Source organism: Pongo abelii, chromosome 5 (assembly GCF_028885655.2).
Source record: "Pongo abelii isolate AG06213 chromosome 5, NHGRI_mPonAbe1-v2.0_pri, whole genome shotgun sequence".
Taxonomy (NCBI): Eukaryota; Metazoa; Chordata; class Mammalia; order Primates; family Hominidae; genus Pongo; species Pongo abelii.
In genome coordinates this window covers 105,903,354-105,924,250 of record NC_071990.2, presented here as the reverse complement: position 1 = coordinate 105,924,250, position 20,897 = coordinate 105,903,354, and the positions used below count along the sequence as shown (strand labels likewise).

General features: G+C 39.8%; 1 protein-coding gene across 12 annotated transcripts in view; it reads left to right on the top strand.

Annotated features, from left to right (window-relative positions):
* Positions 1-5,985: 5,985 nt before the first annotated feature.
* HACE1 (HECT domain and ankyrin repeat containing E3 ubiquitin protein ligase 1) overlaps positions 5,986-20,897 on the top strand; it is a 125,033-nt gene continuing 110,121 nt past the window's right edge. For 6 of the 12 annotated variants that reach the window (XM_054557919.2, XM_009242111.4, XM_002817193.4 and 3 more), the window contains exons 1-4: positions 5,986-6,708; positions 13,844-13,898; positions 15,206-15,295; positions 16,958-17,062. In XM_054557919.2, coding sequence (XP_054413894.1) covers positions 6,633-6,708; positions 13,844-13,898; positions 15,206-15,295; positions 16,958-17,062 — 326 coding nt within the window. In that variant the 5' untranslated portion in view covers positions 5,986-6,632. Of the gene's footprint in view, positions 6,709-6,750; positions 6,897-13,843; positions 13,899-15,205; positions 15,296-16,957; positions 17,063-20,897 lie in introns of those variants that run through there. The other 6 variants (XM_009242112.4, XM_063724926.1, XM_054557917.2 and 3 more) reach the window with 6 other exon arrangements.

The following is a 20,897-nucleotide window of genomic DNA, read 5'->3' as shown; positions in this document are numbered from 1 at the left end:
AATCAAGGTGAAATCCAGCAGGACAAATGTAGGAGCCTTCATTTTGATTAAGAAATTCTGTAGCGTGGGTACTGGATGAAAGTGTAGTTTAGTGAGACCCATGGCTGCCTCTTATTGCTAACTCTAAAGTCCCTTCTACTGGCTTATGTGTCCCCTGCATTTCCTGCCTCTACTTCCAGACCTACAGTCTGCTTTGTTTTTCCTTTGTTAGCTTCCTCTGTCCACTCTATTTCTTGGGATTTTCATCCTACCCTACCCTGGCTTTGGCCATGGTCTTCCTAGTTGCCACCTCAGTGACACTATTCTGAAGAAGGGCACTCGGATGCGTTGTATTTTTGTAACTGTAATATATGTGCTTTAAAAGGATGTGTATTCCCTCTTCATTAGTAGTGAAGTGAATGCTCACACGTGCCCTTTAATGAGACTTGTAGTTGAAGATTTTTAATCTTCTGTATCTTTAACTGTCTTTTTCTGCTAGCTTTATTCGTTTCAGAGCGAAGGGTGTGAAAAATCTAGCACCATGGTGTGGAACTTTTTTTTTTTTAAGTTTTATTTTGATTTATTATTATTATACTTTAGGTATATCTCCCATTGCTATCCCTCCCCCCTCCCCCCACCCCACAACAGTCCCCAGAGTGTGATGTTCCCCTTCCTGTGTCCATGTGTTCTCATTGTTCACTTCCCACCTATGAGTGAGAATATGCGGTGTTTGGTTTTTTGTTCTTGCAATAGTTTACTGAGAATGATGATTTCCAATTTCATCCATGTCCCTACAAAGGACATGAACTCATCATTTTTTATGGCTGCATAGTATTCCATGGTGTATATATGCCACATTTTCTTAATCCAGTCTATCATTGTTGGACATTTGGGTTGGTTCCAAGTCTTTGCTATTGTGAATAGTGCCGCAGTAAACATACATGTGCATGTGTCTTTATAGCAGCATGATTTATAGTCCTTTGGGTGTATACCCAGTAATGGGATGGCTGGGTCAAATGGTATTTCTAGTTCTAGATCCCTGAGGAATTGCCACACTGACTTCCACAATGGTTGAACTAGTTTACATTCCCACCAACGTGTAAAAGTGTTCCTATTTCTCCACATCCTCTCCAGCACCTGTTGTTTCCTGATTTTTAAATGATTGCCATTCTAACTGGTATGAGATGGTATCTCATTGTGGTTTTGATTTGCATTTCTCTGATGGCCAGTGATGGTGAGCATTTTTTCATGTGTTTTTTGGCTGCATAAATGTCTTCTTTTGAGAAGTGTCTGTTCATGTCCTTCGCCCACTTTTTGATGGGGCTGTTTGTTTTTTTTCTTGTAAATTTGTTTGAGTTCATTGTAGATTCTGGATATTAGCCCTTTGTCAGATGAGTAGGTTGTGAAAATTTTCTCCCATTTTGTAGGTTGCCTGTTCACTCTGATGGTAGTTTCTTTTCCTGTGCAGAAGCTCTTGAGTTTAATTAGATCCCATTTGTCAATTTTGGCTTTTGTTGCCATTGCTTTTGGTGTTTTAGACATGAAGTCCTTGCCCATGCCTGTGTCCTGAATGGTAATGCCTAGGTTTTCTTCTAGGGTTTTTATGGTTTTAGGTCTAACGTTTAAGTCTTTAATCCATCTTGAATTGATTTTTGTATAAGGTGTAAGGAAGGGATCCAGTTTCAGCTTTCTACATATGGCTAGCCAGTTTTCCCAGCACCATTTATTAAATAGGGAATCCTTTCCCCATTGCTTGTTTTTCTCAGGTTTGTCAGAGATCAGATAGTTGTAGATATGCGGCGTTATTTCTGAGGGCTCTGTTCTGTTCCATTGATCTATATCTCTGTTTTGGTACCAGTACCATGCTGTTTTGGTTACTGTAGCCTTGTAGTATAGTTTGAAGTCAGGTAGCGTGATGCCTCCAGCTTTGTTCTTTTGGCTTAGGATTGACTTGGTGATGCGGGCTCTTTTTTGGTTCCATATGAACTTTAAAGTAGTTTTTTCCAATTCTGTGAAAAAAGTCATTGGTAGCTTGATGGGGATGGCATTGAATCTGTAAATTACCTTAGGCAGTATGGCCATTTTCACAATATTGATTCTTCCTACCCATGAGCATGGAATGTTCTTCCATTTGTTTGTATCCTCTTTTATTTCCTTGAGCAGTGGTTTGTAGTTCTCCTTGAAAAGGTCCTTCACATCCCTTGTAAGTTGGATTCCTAGGTATTTTATTCTCTTTGAAGCAATTGTGAATGGGAGTTCACTCATGATTTGGCTCTCTGTTTGTCTGTTGTTGGTGTATAAGAATGCTTGTGATTTTTGTACATTGATTTTGTATCCTGAGACTTTGCTGAAGTTGCTTATCAGCTTAAGGAGATTTTGGGCTGAGACAAAGGGGTTTTCTAGATATACCATCATGTCGTCTGCAAACTGGGACAATTTGACTTCCTCTTTTCCTAATTGAATACCCTTTATTTCCTTCTCCTGCCTAATTGCCCTGGCCAGAACTTCCAACACTATGTTGAATAGGAGTGGTGAGAGAGGGCATCCCTGTCTTGTGCCAGTTTTCAAAGGGAATGCTTCCAGTTTTTGCCCATTCAGTATGATATTGGCTGTGGGTTTGTCATAGATAGCTCTTATGATTTTGAGATACGTCCCATCAATGCCTAATTTATTGAGAGTTTTTAGCATGAAGGGTTGTTGAATGGTGTGGAACTTATACTTGTAATTCTGTCAAGTGTAGCTTTATTTTTAGTCTATGTTTTTAGGTGTAGGTTCAGGACTAGTATAAACTTTCTGGTAACTCTCTTTGACTCTAATAATGTTTTTTCCTTTAAAATTTATTTTGCTGAGATTAATATTGTTCATGATAGTTAATTTTCTGTGTCAACTTGGAGGGTGTTTTTGGAAGAGATGAACATTTAAATTGGTTAAAGCAGATTGCTCTTCATAATATGGGTGGGCTTCATCCAATCAGCTGAAGGCCTGAATAGAAGAAACAGCAAGAGGGAATTTTTCAGCAGACTGCCTCCAGACTTCATCTGTCTTACTAGCTGCCCTGGCCTTTGACTGGAACTGCATCATCAGGTCTCTTGGGTATTGAGACCACTGGTCCAAACTGTAGGTTTTGGATTTGCTAGCTTCCATAATCTGTGAGTCAATTTCTGATAATAAATCTCTTTCTCTCTCTCTCCATATATATACACACATTCTACTAGTTCTGTTTCTCTAGAGAACCCTGATGTATTGTTATATCACATTTATTTGGCTAATATTTTCTATGGTATCCCTTTTTTTCCATTTCCTTTTGGAAATGGTGGTCCCTTAGAAACAGCAAATAGCTGTTTTATTTGATCTTTTCAGATATAAGAAATAAATCAGATCAGGTACAAATTGCGATCCAGGAGATTTTGAGTCAGTGTTGAGAAGCTTGCCTTACTGCATTTCCCGTACAGTTTATAAAGCATAAAGATGAAGTACTTTGGCCTTTTTTCATGATTGTCTGTTATACATTAATTTTTTAGGGCAACTATTTAAGCTGATTTGTCTATAGCTGATTGGCTTAGTTTCACTGAATCATGCTGACAAGGATGTATAAACCTTGCGTTTTGTGTTTATTATTACAGATGGTGTTTTGGGGAAACGAGGATGATGAGTTTTGGTTTGTGGTTATACACAGTTGGACTTGGGTATATCTAAACTGTGGACTCCATTTTTATTTTTCTTTAACACAATATCTAAGACCTCTATGTTTTAGAGTAAACATTGAGTTTACTCTGTTTATATTTTCTGTGACCATGGATATATTTAGATTTATTTCTACCGCTACTTTATGTTTTGTTTTTATGACCATTTTTCTTTGCTTCCCACCCATTTCCTGCCTTTTGTTGAACAGATTGTTTTTCTCTTCTCTTTCCCTTAATGCTTGGGAATCTTCAATAAAACCAATTTCCAGGAAGAAAAAAATACCAGATATACAAAAAAGAAAGTTAAAACTGTCTGGGCCACAGAAGAACCTGGGTTATCATTAGTGAAAAACTCTACGCTTTTGTTAATGGAACTTATGATACAAAGTGCCCTTTTGAAACTTCCACTTGATGTTTTTGGTGTTGGTGACAGGTGAGAAAATCTTCTACTCTTTAGCTAATAATAATCTATAAGAAGCTGTTTAGCTGTTTTGGTGTTCTCCTGGGCAGCTTTCTTCTTGTTGTGATAAGTTGCCCTGTCTAATACGGTAACCACAAGGCACATACAGCTATTTAACTTAATTAATTTCATTAATTATACTTTAACACAAATTTAAAATTCAGTTGCACCAGCCACATTTCAAGCACCCAGTAACCCCATTTGGTTAGTGGATGCTATTTTGGACACTGCAGATTATAGAATATTTCTATCATTGTAGAAAGTTCTATTGGACAGGAGGTGATAAGCTGATAGTAGTACTGCAGCTTTATACATTTTGAAGCAGAGCTATTGGGAGACTGCATCATATTGCAGAATTTGGAACTGACAATTTACATCAGCATTCCCTGTTCCATTATCTTCTGCTCCTGTGGTGAACAGTGACCAGCATGAGGTGCAGTGCCCACCATGGAGGCTGCTGGGGGCTCCTACCCCTGCCCACAAACTCCAGGCTTGGTCCTCACAGGACGTTGGAGGTAATTTATATAGAGCAACAGCCTAGAGAGCAATGGTGATAACAGCAGCTGAGAGAAGCTGAGGGGCCAACTTCTGTACAGCAGTGAGAATCCTGACTTTTTGAATAGCACAAGAGGCCAAGCAAGACTGGAACATTTTTAGTTGAAGCCAGGTTGCAAACGGTTGAGCCTGGGCTAGACTGGTCCATAACGTCTGGTATTTCTTTCTTCCTTTCCTTTTGAGACAGGATCTCGCTCTGTCACCCAGGCTGGAGTGCAATGGCAGGGTCTCAGCTCACTGCAGCCTCCGCCTCTCGGGTTCAAGCGATTCTCCTGCCTAAGCCTCCCAAGTAGCTGGGATTACAGAGGCACACCACCATGCCCGGCTAATTTTTGTATATACATATTTTTAGTAGAGACAGGGTTTTACCATGTTGGCCAGGCTGGTCTCAAACTCCTGACCTCAAGTGATCCACCTGCCTTGGCCTCACAAAGTGCTGGGATTACAGGCATGAGCCACCGCGCCCAGACTCTGGTATTCTTTTGAAACTTTGACCTCTACCACCTTGTTGCCAGACTGGTTTAGGTATCATCCGATTAGGTGAAGATTACAGAGGTCTTCCCCGAGCCTGTGGCACCACTGGCACAAATGGTCACTAGCTGGAACTGATTTAGGACGGCATTGGCAGGGAAAACGCATGCCAACCACCATCTGCCCCTTCATAGCCTGAATGGGCAGGTGAGACTCTCTTTCTCTTGGCCAGCCAACATACATCATCAACGTACATGTGCCCATTCATTTCAGGAACAGCTTTGTCTCTTTGAGGGAAGAGAAGCTGAAAAAGACAAGCCTTTTGTTTCTCTCTCACTCCAGCATCATCTTGGCACTGGTAATATATCCAAGATACTCATAGTCAGTGGTGTTAGCCAGGCTCACATTTACCGCTTTGATTGGGTTAATTTTTTCAAGTTCCAACTTCTGTTGTTTCAAGTTTCAAGTGTTCAACTTCTGTGCAGAGCTTACGAATATGATTTTTCGCCACTGAGTTCATTTCTTCCACAATGTAGGTATCCAAATTTTTTGTAACTTACAAAGTCAAATCCTTTGGATTTCCCACTAGGCTCTGTCATCACACAGACACTTTAGCATTGTACCAAATAAATGAAAAATTTTTTTCAGGTTGTCATCATTCATATCTTCCCCAGAGCTTTAACTTTGTGCCAGGTGCCTTGTTAAGTACAGGGATACAACACAGTTCAAGATTAAATGTCCCTGCCCTCATAAAGTCGCCCGGCAGGAAAAACAACTAATTAAGCTATTGTCAAGTTATTTACAATGAAGACAAAAACATATTGTGCTTTTGGATTTGTTTGATTTTATTACTCTTTAAATTTGACATATGAAAATACCATACTTAAACAGTTCATGTAGGGTACCTGAAACAAAGGCACTAATACAGTACTAGAAAGGTGGTGACGGATTTAAGAACAATTGTGCCAATTTCTAATCTGTTTTATAGTAAAGTTATAGAATTGGAGGAAGCTGCTCCTGTACAACTTTGGAGGAGGGTAGGAGGAGCAGGGCGTGAGAATGCCTTTCCAGGAACTTAGGAGCACGCCCAAGTCGCTGCGTGGCTTCCAGCACACTCAGACCTGCGCCCGCGTCGGCGTGGCCTGGGCGCCCCCAGCGTGACTCCGCCCAGGGCGCCCGGTTCCGCCAGCTGGAAACTACAGTTCCCAGAAGGCCACGCGAGCCCGGGAGGGACGCGGCGGCGGGGGCAGCAAGAAAGGCGCGAGCAGAGGTGGCGGCGGGTGTCGCCTAGGTGGTCGGTCCGGCAGAAGCCCGGCCCCCGGACGCAGGACGTGGCCCCAGGTAGCCCTCGCAGCTCAGTGCTCTAGCCAAGGCAAGCCCGCGTCTCCGCCTGCTGGACGGGCCCAGGCGAGATGTAGGGCGCTGGGCGCGGAGGCCGCCGGTGCGGCGGGGGATCGTGGAGGATCGCGGAGGGCGCGCCGAGGATGGAGAGAGCGATGGAGCAACTCAACCGCCTGACGCGCTCGCTGCGCCGCGCGCGCACCGTGGAGTTGCCCGAGGGTGAGCCGGGTCGCGGGGCCGGGCTGGCCGCGGGGCGCGGGGCGGCCAATGGGGCAGGAGCTCCGGCCGCGTCAAGGTCGGGTGGAAAAACTAACTGAAAGCTGAGAAAACGCCCACTTTTACTTTCCAGAGCTGAGAGGCAGCCCCGGGCCCCGAACTCCCCTGGCCCGACGCTCCCACCCCGGCAGGTGGGAGTTTGCGGGAGGAAACTGGGTTGGTGGGGGTTCCGCTGCTGGGAGGAGCGAGACAAAGGTCTTACAACGTCTGTCGATTAGGGGTCTTGGCAAAGGGGCAGGAATACCAGCCGAAGGCCCGAGACCCGGAGTCAGAAAACATCATAATTGCGGGTCATTTAACGGTCGCCGGGGATAGAGATGATCCAAAGATAGTGTTTACTTTAAGCTGCATCGGGGGTCCAGGCGGGCTTTTATTTTTGTTATTTTTTAAAATGTGGGGCACTGCCTTGTTTTGATAACAGGCAAACAAAGGGTTGTCAAACGTCAAACAGGTACTCTTGAAGTACTGTGTGCGTAAACACAATACATTTTTCTTTAATATGCATGCCTGCCTTCATTCTTCATTTATTCATCAGACTAGTATTGAGTGGGCTAGCTGGGAACTAGGACGCATCTGCAGAGAGGAATAAGGCATGGTCCCTGAGGATCAGGACTTTTAGTTCACCGTGCCAGGGTTCCTTCAGGACAGGTAAAACTCTGCTAATAACAAGGAGAGAAAATAAGCAGTTTTGTTTGCAGCGTCAGGAATTCAGACATTTTAGTGGTGATGGGAGATAGCAGTGCTGCTTCTAAGAAGCTTTTGGCTCTTTATGCCCAAGTGAGAGAAGGGTTGGGAAGAGGTTGTAGCTGGTGAATAGCTTCTTTCTTAATTTTAGTAGTTTATCTTATTTTTCAAAACTCTCTTTGAATTGCTGCTGGGTGGTTTGTAGGATAGGGAAGGAGACCTTGGCAGACGGTCACGAAAGAAATGTGGGATTGGGTACTTTGGCGATAGTTTTCTTTCCTTTTATAGAGATGAGGTCTCACTGTGTTCCCCAGGCTGGTCTTGAACTGGGCTCAAGTGATCCGCACCCTGCTCCCCCCAAAGTGTTGGGAATACAGATGTGAGCCACCGCGCGTGGCCTGGGGATAATCTTCTTGAAAAAATGGCCTCTAGTCTTTATTTAGAATTCAGATTTTGGTAACTAGATTCTAGCTTCAACTTTTTCTGTATTTTCTTTCCAACTTCCACCTTTGAATCCATTTCTTAAGTGCTACTCTTACTTATTTTTCGTAGTCGAATTATTGGTATAGCTTGATGAAGACTACATGTATAATTTATATTGTCTAGTTTGAATCCCGATATTTTTTACATAAATGTGATTTAGAAGACTTTGATAATGTTACTTGGTTTTAAAAGTAATATAGTTTCATTGTAGAAAATTTGGAAAATAAAGAAAAATAGAAAAAGAAATATGTCATTCCACCATCCAATTATAAAGTGTTACCATTGTTATTTCTTTTTCTCTCCCTAACAAGTTAAAATCATACTGCATATAGTCTTTTATTTTGTGTTTAGAAAACATCCCTTTTTTTTTAGACAGAGTCTCGCTCTGTCGCCCAGGCTGGAGTGCAGTGGCGCCATCTCGGCTCACTGCAAGCTCAGCCTCCGGCGTTCACGCTATTCTCCTGCCTCAGCCTTCCGAGTACTTGGGACTACAGGTGCCTGCCACCACGCCTGGCTAATCTTTTGTATTTTTAGTAGAGATGGGGTTTCACCGTGTTAGCTAGGATGGTCTCGATCTCCTGACCTTGTGATCTGCCCGCCTCGGCCTCCCAAAGTGCTGGGGGATTACAGGCGTGAGCCAGCGTGCCCGGCCCCCAATTTTTTTTTTTTATATTCTTCAATAGGCTTAATGACTTCAGAATTTCATAGGATGCATATAACAAATGTTGAATCTAAATACTGTTTTTAAACTGATTTTATGAGAAACAGCTTTGTATTTAAGACATAGTCTGCCTCCAAATACTTCCTTAGGGTTAATTCTTCCAAGAAGAGTATCTACAATACATTTCTAAGGCTCAACGTATCAGTTTCTCAACTTACTCCTTGGAAAGTTCCACCAGCAGTCTGAGAGTGCCCAGAAACTAGAGTATTATCAGTAAAAGTAAAACTTTTCCACATATAGGCAAAAATGGCATCTTGTTTGCATTTGCTTTTCTTTGATTATAATGAGTTTGTTCATTTTGATCCTTGATTTTAATTTATCTTTGTCTCTAAGTTCTGATGAGTCTTTGAATTCTCTGAGCTTGGCTCTTTCAAGTGTATCGTACATATAGGAATATATATATATATAAAAAACATTCCTACTGATACAAATCCACATTTGTGCTTACATTTTAAGGGCTGAATGGAAACTCTGAGATCTCTCTAAATTTAGAAAATAATCAGATTTTTTTTGCTTTGTTAGAATTCAGTAATCAATAAGCATCTAACTACAACAAACTATTAAGCTTGTAAACTTTTTAGTCAGCTTGTACTCTAAAATTAATTTTGTTGCAAAGGTTGAAACTATAGATGTTTGATAAACTGAGTTAGATGCTATGTTTCCTTGAGATGATGAAAACCTGAGTATTACTCTAAGTAATGGAGTGCAGGTAGAGTCATCCTAGGCAGGCCTAATGCAGGAATATTCTTGAGAGAAAAAGAGGTGAAGATTAAGAAATTACTTTAGGGATATGGATTCTTAGTAGTGTTTAAAAGGTGGAGGCCGGGCGCAGTGGCTCACACCTGTAATCCCAGCACTTTGGGAGGCCGAGGTGGGTGGATCACCTGAGGTCAGGAGTGTCAGACCAGCTGGCTAACATGGTGAAACCCCGGCTCTACTAAAAATACAAAAAATTAGCTGGATGTGGTGGCGGGTGCCTGTAATCCCAGCTACTTGGGAGGCTGAGGCAGGAGAATTGCTTTAACCTGGGAGGCGGAGGTTGCAGTGAGCCGAGATTGCGCCATTGCATTCCAGCCTGGACATCAAGAGCGAAACTCAGTCTCAAAAAAAAACCACATAAATAAAAGGAAGGTGTATGTTGTTAGTGTATGTAAAGTTTGAACTACTATATAGTGAATGCAGTTTGTTTAATAATAAAATTTGAGCCCATTTTAGCATATGTGATTAGGATAATTGTGTTTAAAAAAATTACTCCATGTGATGGTTTGAAGAGAAATTGTATATAATTAATTACTCTGAGCACCTTTTTCTTTGTTAACAGTTGGGTTTTGAAACTGTAGTGATAAAAATGGCAAACATGTCTAATAAAGTGATAGATTAAACTTTTCTTGTCACCCTGGAGACTTTAATTATATACCTAATCCTGAAGGTGCCTTCAAGAGTAGACAAGGAAGTGTCTGGCAACAAATTGTATTCTGTCCTTTCTTAGTATAGTATTTCTTGGATAGTCTCCTTCTAGCACCACAGTTGTGGTTAGATTTATTTCTTCATACTTACCTGTTAATGTATGTGACCTATTTTTTTCTTTAGGTTAGATGTGACTTAAATAAGATGTAAATCTAATTTTTATCTAAAAAATAAAAACCTTGCAAATACAACCATTGTGAACCTTATTATGCTCACTAATGCTCACTTAAAATTATGCACTATCTTGATTTAAAGTTTATCTTGATTTAAGTTTAAACCCACAAATAACAGTGTTTTTTTATGACTTTATTATGGAGTGACTTAATGGAAATTCTCATGGTTTAGAAGTTCAGATTTTTATTGGGACATGCATTATTATATGAACGATAAAGAGTGTTGTCATGCCAAGGGAGGCTTAGTGTAGTATTTTCAACTCCTGGTGGTGACTCATTGGTAGTTTCTGAGAGCAATTAGTGGGTTGCAGTCAGCATTTAAAAAAAGAAATGTAAGAGGTTAAAACAGAGTCTGTTTTACATATTAAGAATAGTATTCTATTGTAGACCTTCTGGTTATGTGGTATATACTGGGTGCATTGTAGGATATATTATCTTTTTATTTTTTATCTTTATTCTTTATTTTTTTTTCCGAGATGGAGTCTCGTTCTGTCGCCCAGGCTGGAGTGCAGTGGCACGATCTCGGCTCATTGCAAGCTCTGCCTCCTGAGTTCACACCATTCTCCTGCCTCAGCCTCCCGAGTAGCTGGGACTACAGGCGCCCACCACCACACCCGGCTAATTTTTTTATTTTTAGTAGCGATGGGGTTTCACCTTGTTAGCCAGGATGGTCTCGATCTCCTGACCTCGTGATCTGCCCACCTCAGCCTCCCAAAGTGCTGGGATTACAGGCGTGAGCCACCGCACCCAGCCAGTATATATTATTTGTAGAGGCTCTGGAATCAGCCACTTAATGCCACTGTTACACAGCTTGTTACTTAACTAGTACTTCAGTTTTCTCATCTGTAAAATGAGGATAATAGTACCTACTTCATAGGGTGGTTGTGAGGAGAAAAGCAATGATATATGCAAAGTGTTTAGAAAAGTGCCTTTAAGATAATGGTTCTTAAATGTTAGTTATTAATAGGATTTATTAGTATTTTATAGTGAAAAAGTTGTTGCATCTGCATACTGAACTTGTGAATGTTGCCAAGGACTAAATTGCTTTTCATGTATACACTCACAGTAAAATAATGAACAAATATGTGAAGGAATATTGATATCTTTTTTTCCATTGCCCCTATAAACAGCTCAGTTTATATTTCTAAACATATGAATTATGTTTTTCAAACACAATTATAATACCATTACTAGAGCCAATACAATTAACAGTAATATTGTATTATCTTGAAATAAAATACCAAGTCCATATACAGTTTGTCCTCATCTCAAAAATTGTCTCAAAAATGTCCTTTTACAGTTGTTTTTTTTTGAATCACTATCCAGATAAGGACTATATATTACATATGGTCGATGTGTCTCTTGAGACTCTTAATATATGACAGTTCCTCCTCCTTTTAAAAAAAGTATTTCTTAAAGTAATTTTAAACTTACAGAAAACTTACATGAATAGCCCAGAGTTCCTCCCATGTAACTTTCACTCACCTTTCCCTAAGGTTAACATCTTGTACAACCACAGTACAGTTGTCAAAAATAAGAAAATAACATTTGTATATACTATTAACTGTACTACAGAGTTTATTAAAATTTCACCAGCTTTCCCACTAATGTCATTTAAGGATCCAATTCAGGGTACCACATTGCCTTTAGTTATGTTTCTTTAGTCTCCTCCAAACTGTGATAGTTCTTTAGTTTTTCTTTGTGTTTAATGGTCCTGAGACTTTTAAAGAGGACCGATCAGGTGTTTTGTGGAATTCCCTTTAATTTGGGCTTTTCTGACACTTTCTCATGATTAGATTGAAGTTATGCATTTTTGGCAAGAATAGTAGTCCATCCTTATCTGCAGCTTTGCTTTCCGAGGTTTCAGTTGCGGGAGGCACAGCACAATATTTAGAGAGGGAGAGAGACCACATTCACATAACTTTTATTACAGTATAGTGTTATAATTGTCTTATTTTATTATTTATTTTGTTGTTAATCTCTTACAGTGCCCAATTTATAAATTAAATTTTATCATGTAGGGAAAAAAATCGTATACATAGGGTTTGGTACTATCCATGGTTTTAGGCATTGACTCAGAGTCTTGGAATGTATCCCCTGCGGATAAGTGGGGACTGCTGTACTGCAAAAGTGATGTGTCCTTTTCAGTGGATCATATCAGGAACTATATGATATTGAACATGTATTATTTTTGGTGATGTTACCCTTTGTCAGTTGATTAAGATAGTGTCTGCTGGGTTCTTCACTATAAATTTTCTTTTTCCTTTGTAATTAGTCAATATTTTTGAGAGGTACTTGATACTGTGTGAATATCGTTTCTCCTTAAACTTTAACCTATTAACTGAGCATCAGCATTAACTTTTAAAGGGCTGAGTGGGGGTTGTCAGGGTTTCATCTTTGTAAATAATTTATTAAAAAACATAAACCTCCAAAATACATTGAATTGAGAAATGACCCTTAGTAATATATAAAAATCAATACAAAACACTAGCTAAAATGTACATAAGTATAATATGGCATCATAGATGTTGATTTTTAACCTTTTGGGTCATGTTTTTGTGAATTTGTGTAAAGGGTCTCTCTTAGTCTGTTTTCTGCTGATACAACAATACCACAGACTGGATAATTTGTAAAGAAAACAAATGTATTTCTCACAGTTCTGGAAGCTGGGAAGTCCAACAGCGTGGCACCAGCATCGAGTAAGAGTCATCCCATGGTGGAAGGCAGAAGGGTGAGAGAGGAAGGGCTAGAGGGAAGGGGGCTGAACTTCACTATGACTAACCCACTCCTGGATTAACAGAATTAATCCATTCATGAGAGAGGAGCCCTCATGGCTCAGTTGCCTCCCCAAAGCCTCACTTCTTCACACTGCCATAATAGCAACAAAATTTCCAACACATGAACTTTTGGTAGATGCATTCAAACCATAGCACATATGAATAAAAATGTTGTGAGTAAAGTGGTAAGTACAATGAAGACTTCAGTGCTCTTTCATAAAAGCTTCTAAACTAATTTCTTTTGTAATAATATTGACAAGAAGCCAGTATTGTGTATATTTAAGGTTTTAAAATTGTTTTAGCATATATATATTTAATATCCATATATATTTAAAATTCCCCCAAACTACATGTAAGTATGATAAAACATGATGCCTGTAAATACCTCTTTGGAAGTAAAAGAAATTTCAATTGTTAAAGCTACAGAAAGGTTTTTGGATGATGATGCGCAGACTACCATACTACACTTGGAGAATTGTTTTTTGGTGGATAATGGGACAAAACCTTCTGAAGAGTCAGTCTTTAATTTTCCTTTTACATCCAGAAGCTAAGCTCTTTTGTAGTGATGTAAAAGGGATAAGCAGTGGAGGGGATGAAAGATTCTGCACTATCATAAATTCTGAAATACCTCTGGTATTCTGCATTATTCTGTCCTCCTTCTTCCTCTCCTTTTCGCTTTTTGTATAAAGTTAGGAAAATTCTAAACTAATCTTAAGTATCACCCCTTGGACAAAGTAGGGGATAAATGAACTCTTTCTGTTTTTTTTACTCAGATAATGAAACTGCTGTTTATACATTAATGCCAATGGTTATGGCTGATCAACACAGGTGAGTGCTTGTTTCAAAAATTTTTGCTTTTTAAGAAGCATACATTGTTCTAAATGTGTACTGCATGCCCGCGCGCACACACACACATACACACACACACAGTTTGGACACAGATGTTGTTCTGGGGCAAGTTATTTCACTTTTCTGTTATAATTTTGTGTGTGTGAAATAAGGAATAAGATTTTCCAAGATCTATATGAGCTGTCAAATTTTATGGTGAGAGATTTTCTTAATGAATATTGAGATATTATGTATTTGGTTAGTCACTGACATAGAAAAATACATTGTGATGATTTCTTTTAGAGGTCACTACTGATCTTTATAGCAAAAGATTATGGCTGAGGGACAACTTATTTCCCTTGTGTGCTACTTACTTTTGTGTTCCTTTTATTGATGTAGCATTGACATTCTTTTACAGGGCCATATATGAAATACAATTATTTGGCTTTGTGAGGAGGTCTTTACACTTACACCAGTCAGCTCTGCCATGGCTAGCCATTGAATTTTTTGATATAAGAAGAAGCATGTAAAGAGAAACTATTTTGAAACAAGTTTAACATTTTTTTTTGTTTTAAATTTCCTACCTAGTGTAACTTAAAAATGTTTTTTGTCTGATTTTCTTTATTTGGCCAAAATTAATATAGCTAGGCTCAACTTTTGGCAAGGGGAGCAGCCAGGCCTACGCCCTTTGTTTCTCAAGAATCTAAGGAAAGCTAAAGCCAGCTTACTCTGTTGTGTATCCTAAGAGCAGGTAACATAGGATTATCCAAGTGGCAGATGAGGAAACCTTCAGCACCAGCTTATTGGTCAAGGCGTTTGGTTTTTGGATGATACTGTGCTGGCTAACATACTAAGAGAATAGTGCAGTATTTTGTGGTGGGTGTGGGACAAAACCTGAAGAATCAGTAAGAGTAGCTAGGCCGAGTGGGGTGGCTCATGCCTGTAATCCCAGCACTTTGGGAGGCCGAGGCAGGCGGATCATGAGGTCAAGAGATTGAGACCATCTTGGCCAACTTGGTGAAACCCCCTCTCTATTAAAAATACAAAAATTAGCCGGGTGTAGTGGCATGCGCCTGTAGTCCTGGCTACTTGGGAGGCTGAGGCAGGAGAATTGCTTGAACCAGGGAGGGGGAGGTTGCAGTGAGCCAAGATCTCACCACTGTACTCCAGCCTGGTGACAGAGCAAGAGTCTGTCTCAACAAACAAACAAACAAACAAACAAAGCAGCTAAAGAGTTGTTAACTTGATTTATTATGTTTTTAAAAACTTTTTTTACACGTTGATTCCTCTTTTTTATTTTGGCATAGGTCTGTTTCTGAACTACTATCAAATTCAAAATTTGATGTCAACTATGCGTTCGGACGTGTGAAAAGAAGCTTGCTTCACATTGCAGCAAAGTAAGACTAAAGATATTTTGAGTTAAACTCTGATCTAGGGCAAGGATCAGTAAGCTTTGAACAGCGTCGTCACACAATATTTCTGGGGAGAGATGAGAACAGACAGCTGAGTAGTTCTTTATCCTGTTTGAGGGCGTGGTGTGCTATCCGTTCTGTCTCTAAACTGTTAACTTTGGGATTGTATGTAAATCTCATGTCCCTCTTGTCTTTGTTTTATATCAGATCAGAGTAGGTTAGACATGGAGATTGTCTTTCCTGGATGTACTTATTGGTACAGTTCACCAAAATTTTCTTTTTATCCCAGCAATATGAAATTTTATATGCTGTCTGCAGATGAAGTCATTGGCTTTATATTTTTTACATAGGTGGGAGAATGATTTTTATCTAGTCTCCTGGTATGTAATCAATCAGTTAACTAATTGGTACCTATCGTCTTTTCAGGATTTAGGTAGGTGTGTTGAAATTAATTGTTCATGAATAATTTGGCTTATGAAAGGCCAGAAAGTTGAAAGTATAATATGGTTTCTTTGAAGTATTTGAATTTCTCAAATACTTTATAATTTTCATAGTAGAATGGACCATCTTGAAAGTAGAGAATGTTTACTATTTGTGTCAGAAGTTAAATCAAATTATAGGTAAAAATAATGTGTTTAAAAGGCCACACACAGGGGCTCACACCTGTAATCCCAGCACTTTTGGAGGTTGAGGTGGTTGGATCACTTGAGGTCAGGAGTTCGAGACCAGCCTGGCCAACATGGTGAAACCCCATCTCTACTAAAAATAAAAAAATTAGCTAGGTGTCCTGGCATGCACCTGTAATCCCAGCTACTTGGGAGGCTGAGGCAGGAGAATTGTTTGAACCCTGGAGGCTGCGGTTGCAGTGAGCCAAGACTGTGCCACTGCTCTCCAGCCTGGGTGACACAGCAAGACTCTGTCTTAAAAAAAAAAAAATGACCGGGTGTGGTGGCTCACGCCTGTAATCCCAGCACTTTGGGAGGCCGAGGCGGGTGAATCTTGAGGTCAGGAGATTGAGACCATCCTGGCTAACATGGTGAAATCCTGTCTCTGCTAAAAATACAAAAAAAAGTAGCCTGGCATGGCGGCAGGTGCCTGTAGTCCCAGCTACTCGGGAGGCTGAGGCAGGAGAATGGCGTGAACCCGGGAGGCGGAGCTTGCAGTGAGCTGAGATCGCACCACTGCACTCCAGCCTGGGTGACATGCGAGACTCTGTCTCAAGGAAAAAAAAAAAAAAATATGTGTTTAAGGCCGGGCATGGCGCCTCACACCTGTAATCCCAGCACTTTGGGAGGCTGAGGTAGGAGAATCGCTTGAGTTCAGGAGTTTGAAATCAGCCTGGGCAACATAATGAGGTCTCTTCTCTACTGAAAAAAAAAAAAAAAAATTACCCAATTGTGGTGGCTCATGCCTGTAAGTCCCAGCTACTTGGGAGGCTGAGGTGGGAGGATTGCTTGAGCCCAGGAAGTCAAGGCTGCAGTGAACTGTGATGGTGCCACTGCACTCCAGCGTGGGCGACAGAGCAAGACTCTGTCTGAAAAACAAAAACAAAATTGTGTTTAATAGAATATTTTGTTTTTTAATTAAACTGCATCAAGTATGGCTGTATGTTGAATGTATCTGAACTGTCTTTTAATATTGTTTTAGTTGTGGATCGGTGGAATGCTTGGTTTTGCTGTTAAAGAAAGGAGCAAATCCTAACTATCAGGATATCTCAGGCTGTACACCCCTTCATTTGGCAGCAAGAAATGGGTAACTATTTAGTTTTCTTAAGTGGCTTGAGTTGTATTATCAGTTATTCAAGGCACTTTGCCTTGGTTCGATGATTCCTCCCGCACCCCTGATATTTACCTTGGGAAAAACTACAATAATGGTGCATATTTTATTTTCTATATTTTTTTTGTCTCTCAGAGATATTATTGATGATATTGTTCTTCTTTATAGTGGATCTGGGGTCATTATATTCAATTTAAAAATAGCTGTCATATTTATTAATTTATTAGATTCTCACTAATTTTCTTGAAAATATTATATGTGGAAGTTCATTATTACTTGTATTATAGTGATGTTGTATTTTCTGAAAAGCATAATTTTCATCTCTATTTTAGTGCGCTTTTTTTCTGCTCATCTTTTGCCACTCCTAACTCCATGGCTCATTTTGCAAATTGCTTGTTTAGTTAATTTTATTAATGGAATTATACACAGACTTAATATATTGTACACAGTTTATTTGTAATTATTGTGAATGAGCTGTATCAGAGTAATCTTCCTAGATACTAGGGTAGTTTACTCCTTTTAGTGCTAACATTAGTTTTTATTTGGTCTGAGAAATCAGACCAAAATGATTGGAATTTGTTTAAAATGAAAATGAGTATTTTTTGATTCAGGACTTGAAGAACTTATATTTTATAAACGCTTTCTTTTTTTTTTTTTTTTTGAGATGAGGTCTCACTCTGTCACCAGGCTGGAGTGCAGTGGCACAGTCTCGGCTCGCTGCAACCTCTATCTCCCGGGTTCAAGCGATTCTCCTGCCTCAGCCTCCTGAGTAGCTGGGATTACAGGCACGTGCCACCACACCCAGCTAATTTTTATATTTTTAGTAGAGACAGGTTTTCACCATGTTGGCCAGGATGGTCTCCTGACTTCAGGTGATCCGCCCACCTCGGCCTCCCAAAGTGCTGGGATTACAGGCGTGAGCCACCGCACCCGGCCTAAACCCTTTCAAACACTATAAAACTTCTTTATGGAGTCTAGGCCTGTAATCCCAGCCTTTTGGGAGGCCAAGGCGGGCAGATCATCAGAGGTCAGGAGTTTGAGACCAGTCTGACCAATGTGGTGAAACCCTGTCTCTACTAAAAATACAAAAATAATCCAGGCATGGTGGCGCATGCCTGTAATCTTAGCTACTTAGGAGGCTGAGGCATGAAAATTGCTTGAGCCTGGGAGGCTGAGGCATGAGAATCGCTTGAGTGCCCGGGAGAGCTAGGTTGCAGTGAGTGGAGATTGCGCCATTGCATTCCAGCCTGGACAACAGAGGGAAACTCTGTCTCAAAACAACAACAACAACAAAAAAACCCCAAAAAACTTCTCTATGGACACGGTATACAAATGCATTGTGTCTTTTTTTTTTTAATTACTCTTGAAGATGTTTTTGTTTCCTTTTCTCAACTGTGCTTCTAGATATTTGAGTTGGCTGCCTAATAAGATGGATATGGAGCTAAAAATTGTCCATTACATCAATCTGAGGCCAAATTTTTGCATATAAAGATTAAAATAGAGCAAAAAAGACAACAATAGTGATGCCTAGGTTGGACAGGGGAAGGGCATAGTCCTTTGACTCTTGCTGATCTGCTCCATTTCCTGATTTAGCATGTGAGCCAGTTTAATTGTCCATTGTTCTCATAGGTAACAATGTGCTGATTAATTAGCCGTGTTAGGTATCTTATAATGTGTCACACCCAAGGTCATAGAGTAAATCATTCATTCCCTTGCTGAATTGATCTCAGGTCTAGGTACATTATCCCAAGTGTTGATAGGGTATTGACAAAGGTCTTGAAAAGGTTACATGTAGAAAAATATCTTAGTACTCTGTTTTAACAACTATGTAAATAAAAGGAGAGATTAGTGCAGAGCAGGGATAAAAACTCTGCTGTCATTTCAGTAGGCGACTTAGTCATAAGACTTCAGTGTGAGGAGCAAGAAATAGGTCTTAGACTTGAAAGAGGATGTTCTTGGTCTGCTAAAAAGAATTTTCATGTACTGTTTTTCAGAAACAAATAAAGTGGCACAGAGAAAATAAATAGTTTTGATCACTCTTTCTGTCAACAGTGATTGAAGACCATTACATTTTAAAGGTGGAGAAATATGGCAGATATTACGTGATTCACATAGCCATTCAGCAAGAAGAAAAGGAATAAAAAGAATTCATGACCCTCTCTTTAATTTGGATGCCTGTTTCTATAAAGATTACTCTTGATATTCAATACTTAAATATTTTGGTTTTTATTATTTATTGAGTGGAAGCCTTGTACAACTTAGAGGTGCTCAATGTTTGCTGAGTGACTTGAGTATTCCTGATGTTTTCAGAAATAGCTTTTTACTGTAATTTCTTTATGAGTTCACATTTATCCATACTGAAGTAGAAGTCGTAGTAGAGTTCTTCCCATTTTGTTGGTCAGTCTGCGTTTTGGGGCCAGCTTTTTGTTTTGTTCCCTCAGCTGTCATCAGATGGCTGCTATATTTCTCTTGGCCTGCTTTAGCATTTTTCTCTTTGCCATTAGTGCTGTATTGGATTGTCCTCCTTTCCAAAAGAAGCCCCATTAAGCTTCCACAGAGCACTTGGGTGACTGGTCCCTGTGTAATTTGGGTTGCCATAAGCTCCCTATAATTGGTGCAATATCTGAGCAGGAATATAGTTGCTTCCTTGTACAGGGGGATTCAGCATTGCTCATGCTTATGTGAGAATGTTAAAAGGAGAGGCTTTAAAATTATTGTGTGTTTTTAGGTTGTGTTTTGGTCAGTTTTGAAAGAAGAGTTTTTATTTTTTAGGTGATTATGAGCTCATAAAGGGTAGGGCCCATGTGTTACATAATATTTTAGTTCTGTTAGCAAAATAGCTACTTATTTATTGGGTTGATTTGACTTATTCAGACCCTGGAAAATAGTAATAATGGTTGTTCAATAGAAAGATAGGATATATTTCTCTCCTACATTCCCTGTACCTTTTGCAATTCATTTTTGGAAGGGGAAGCATTATAGATTACTGCTTTTCTTCAACAACCCCTACCATAAATACTTTTTTGGGCCTATTTCCCTGGCTCATTCCTACCTAATGATTTATTTTGGCATTATTAGCTTAGGCCAATGGTTCATAATAGGCTTCTGAAAGGTTTTAGAAATCCACCCATATGGGTATAGACACACGAACACACATTTAAACAATGTATTTATTTTAATGGGACTATCTGGTTTGTGGTCTCATGATTATTGAATATTTATTTCTTAAGGTTTTCCTAACAGTGTGTTAGATAAAGGAACTTTGTAAATGTTTTATCTTAAAAATTTACCCAGAGTTGGCTGGGTGTGGTGGCTCAAGCCTGTAATCCCAGCACTTTGGGAGGCCAAACTGGGCGGATCACGAGGTCAGGAGATGGAGACCATCCTGGCTAACACGGTGAAACCCCGTCTCTACTAAAAATACAAAAAATTAGCCAGGCGTGGTGGCGGGTGCCTGTAGTCCCAGCTACTCAGGAGGCTGAGGCAGGAGAATGGCGTGAACCCAGGAGGCGGAGCTTGCAGTGAGCCGAGATCGCGCCACTGTACTCCAGCCTGGGCGACAGAGTGAGACTCCGTCTCAAAAAAAAAAAAAAAGTTTACCCAGAGCTTTATTTTCTTCAGTTTCTTTGATTATAATGCTAATTTTAAGTGACATTTAACTTCATTACCAGTACAAACAGCAAGAAAAGTAACTAGTCAGTTATTTTTTTCTTAAAAGTTTTATTCAATCAATGAGAATTTTAGCTATTGACTTACAAGATTGAATATTAATAATCAAAGTTTTATTGAGAGCTACTATGAGCCTGGCTAT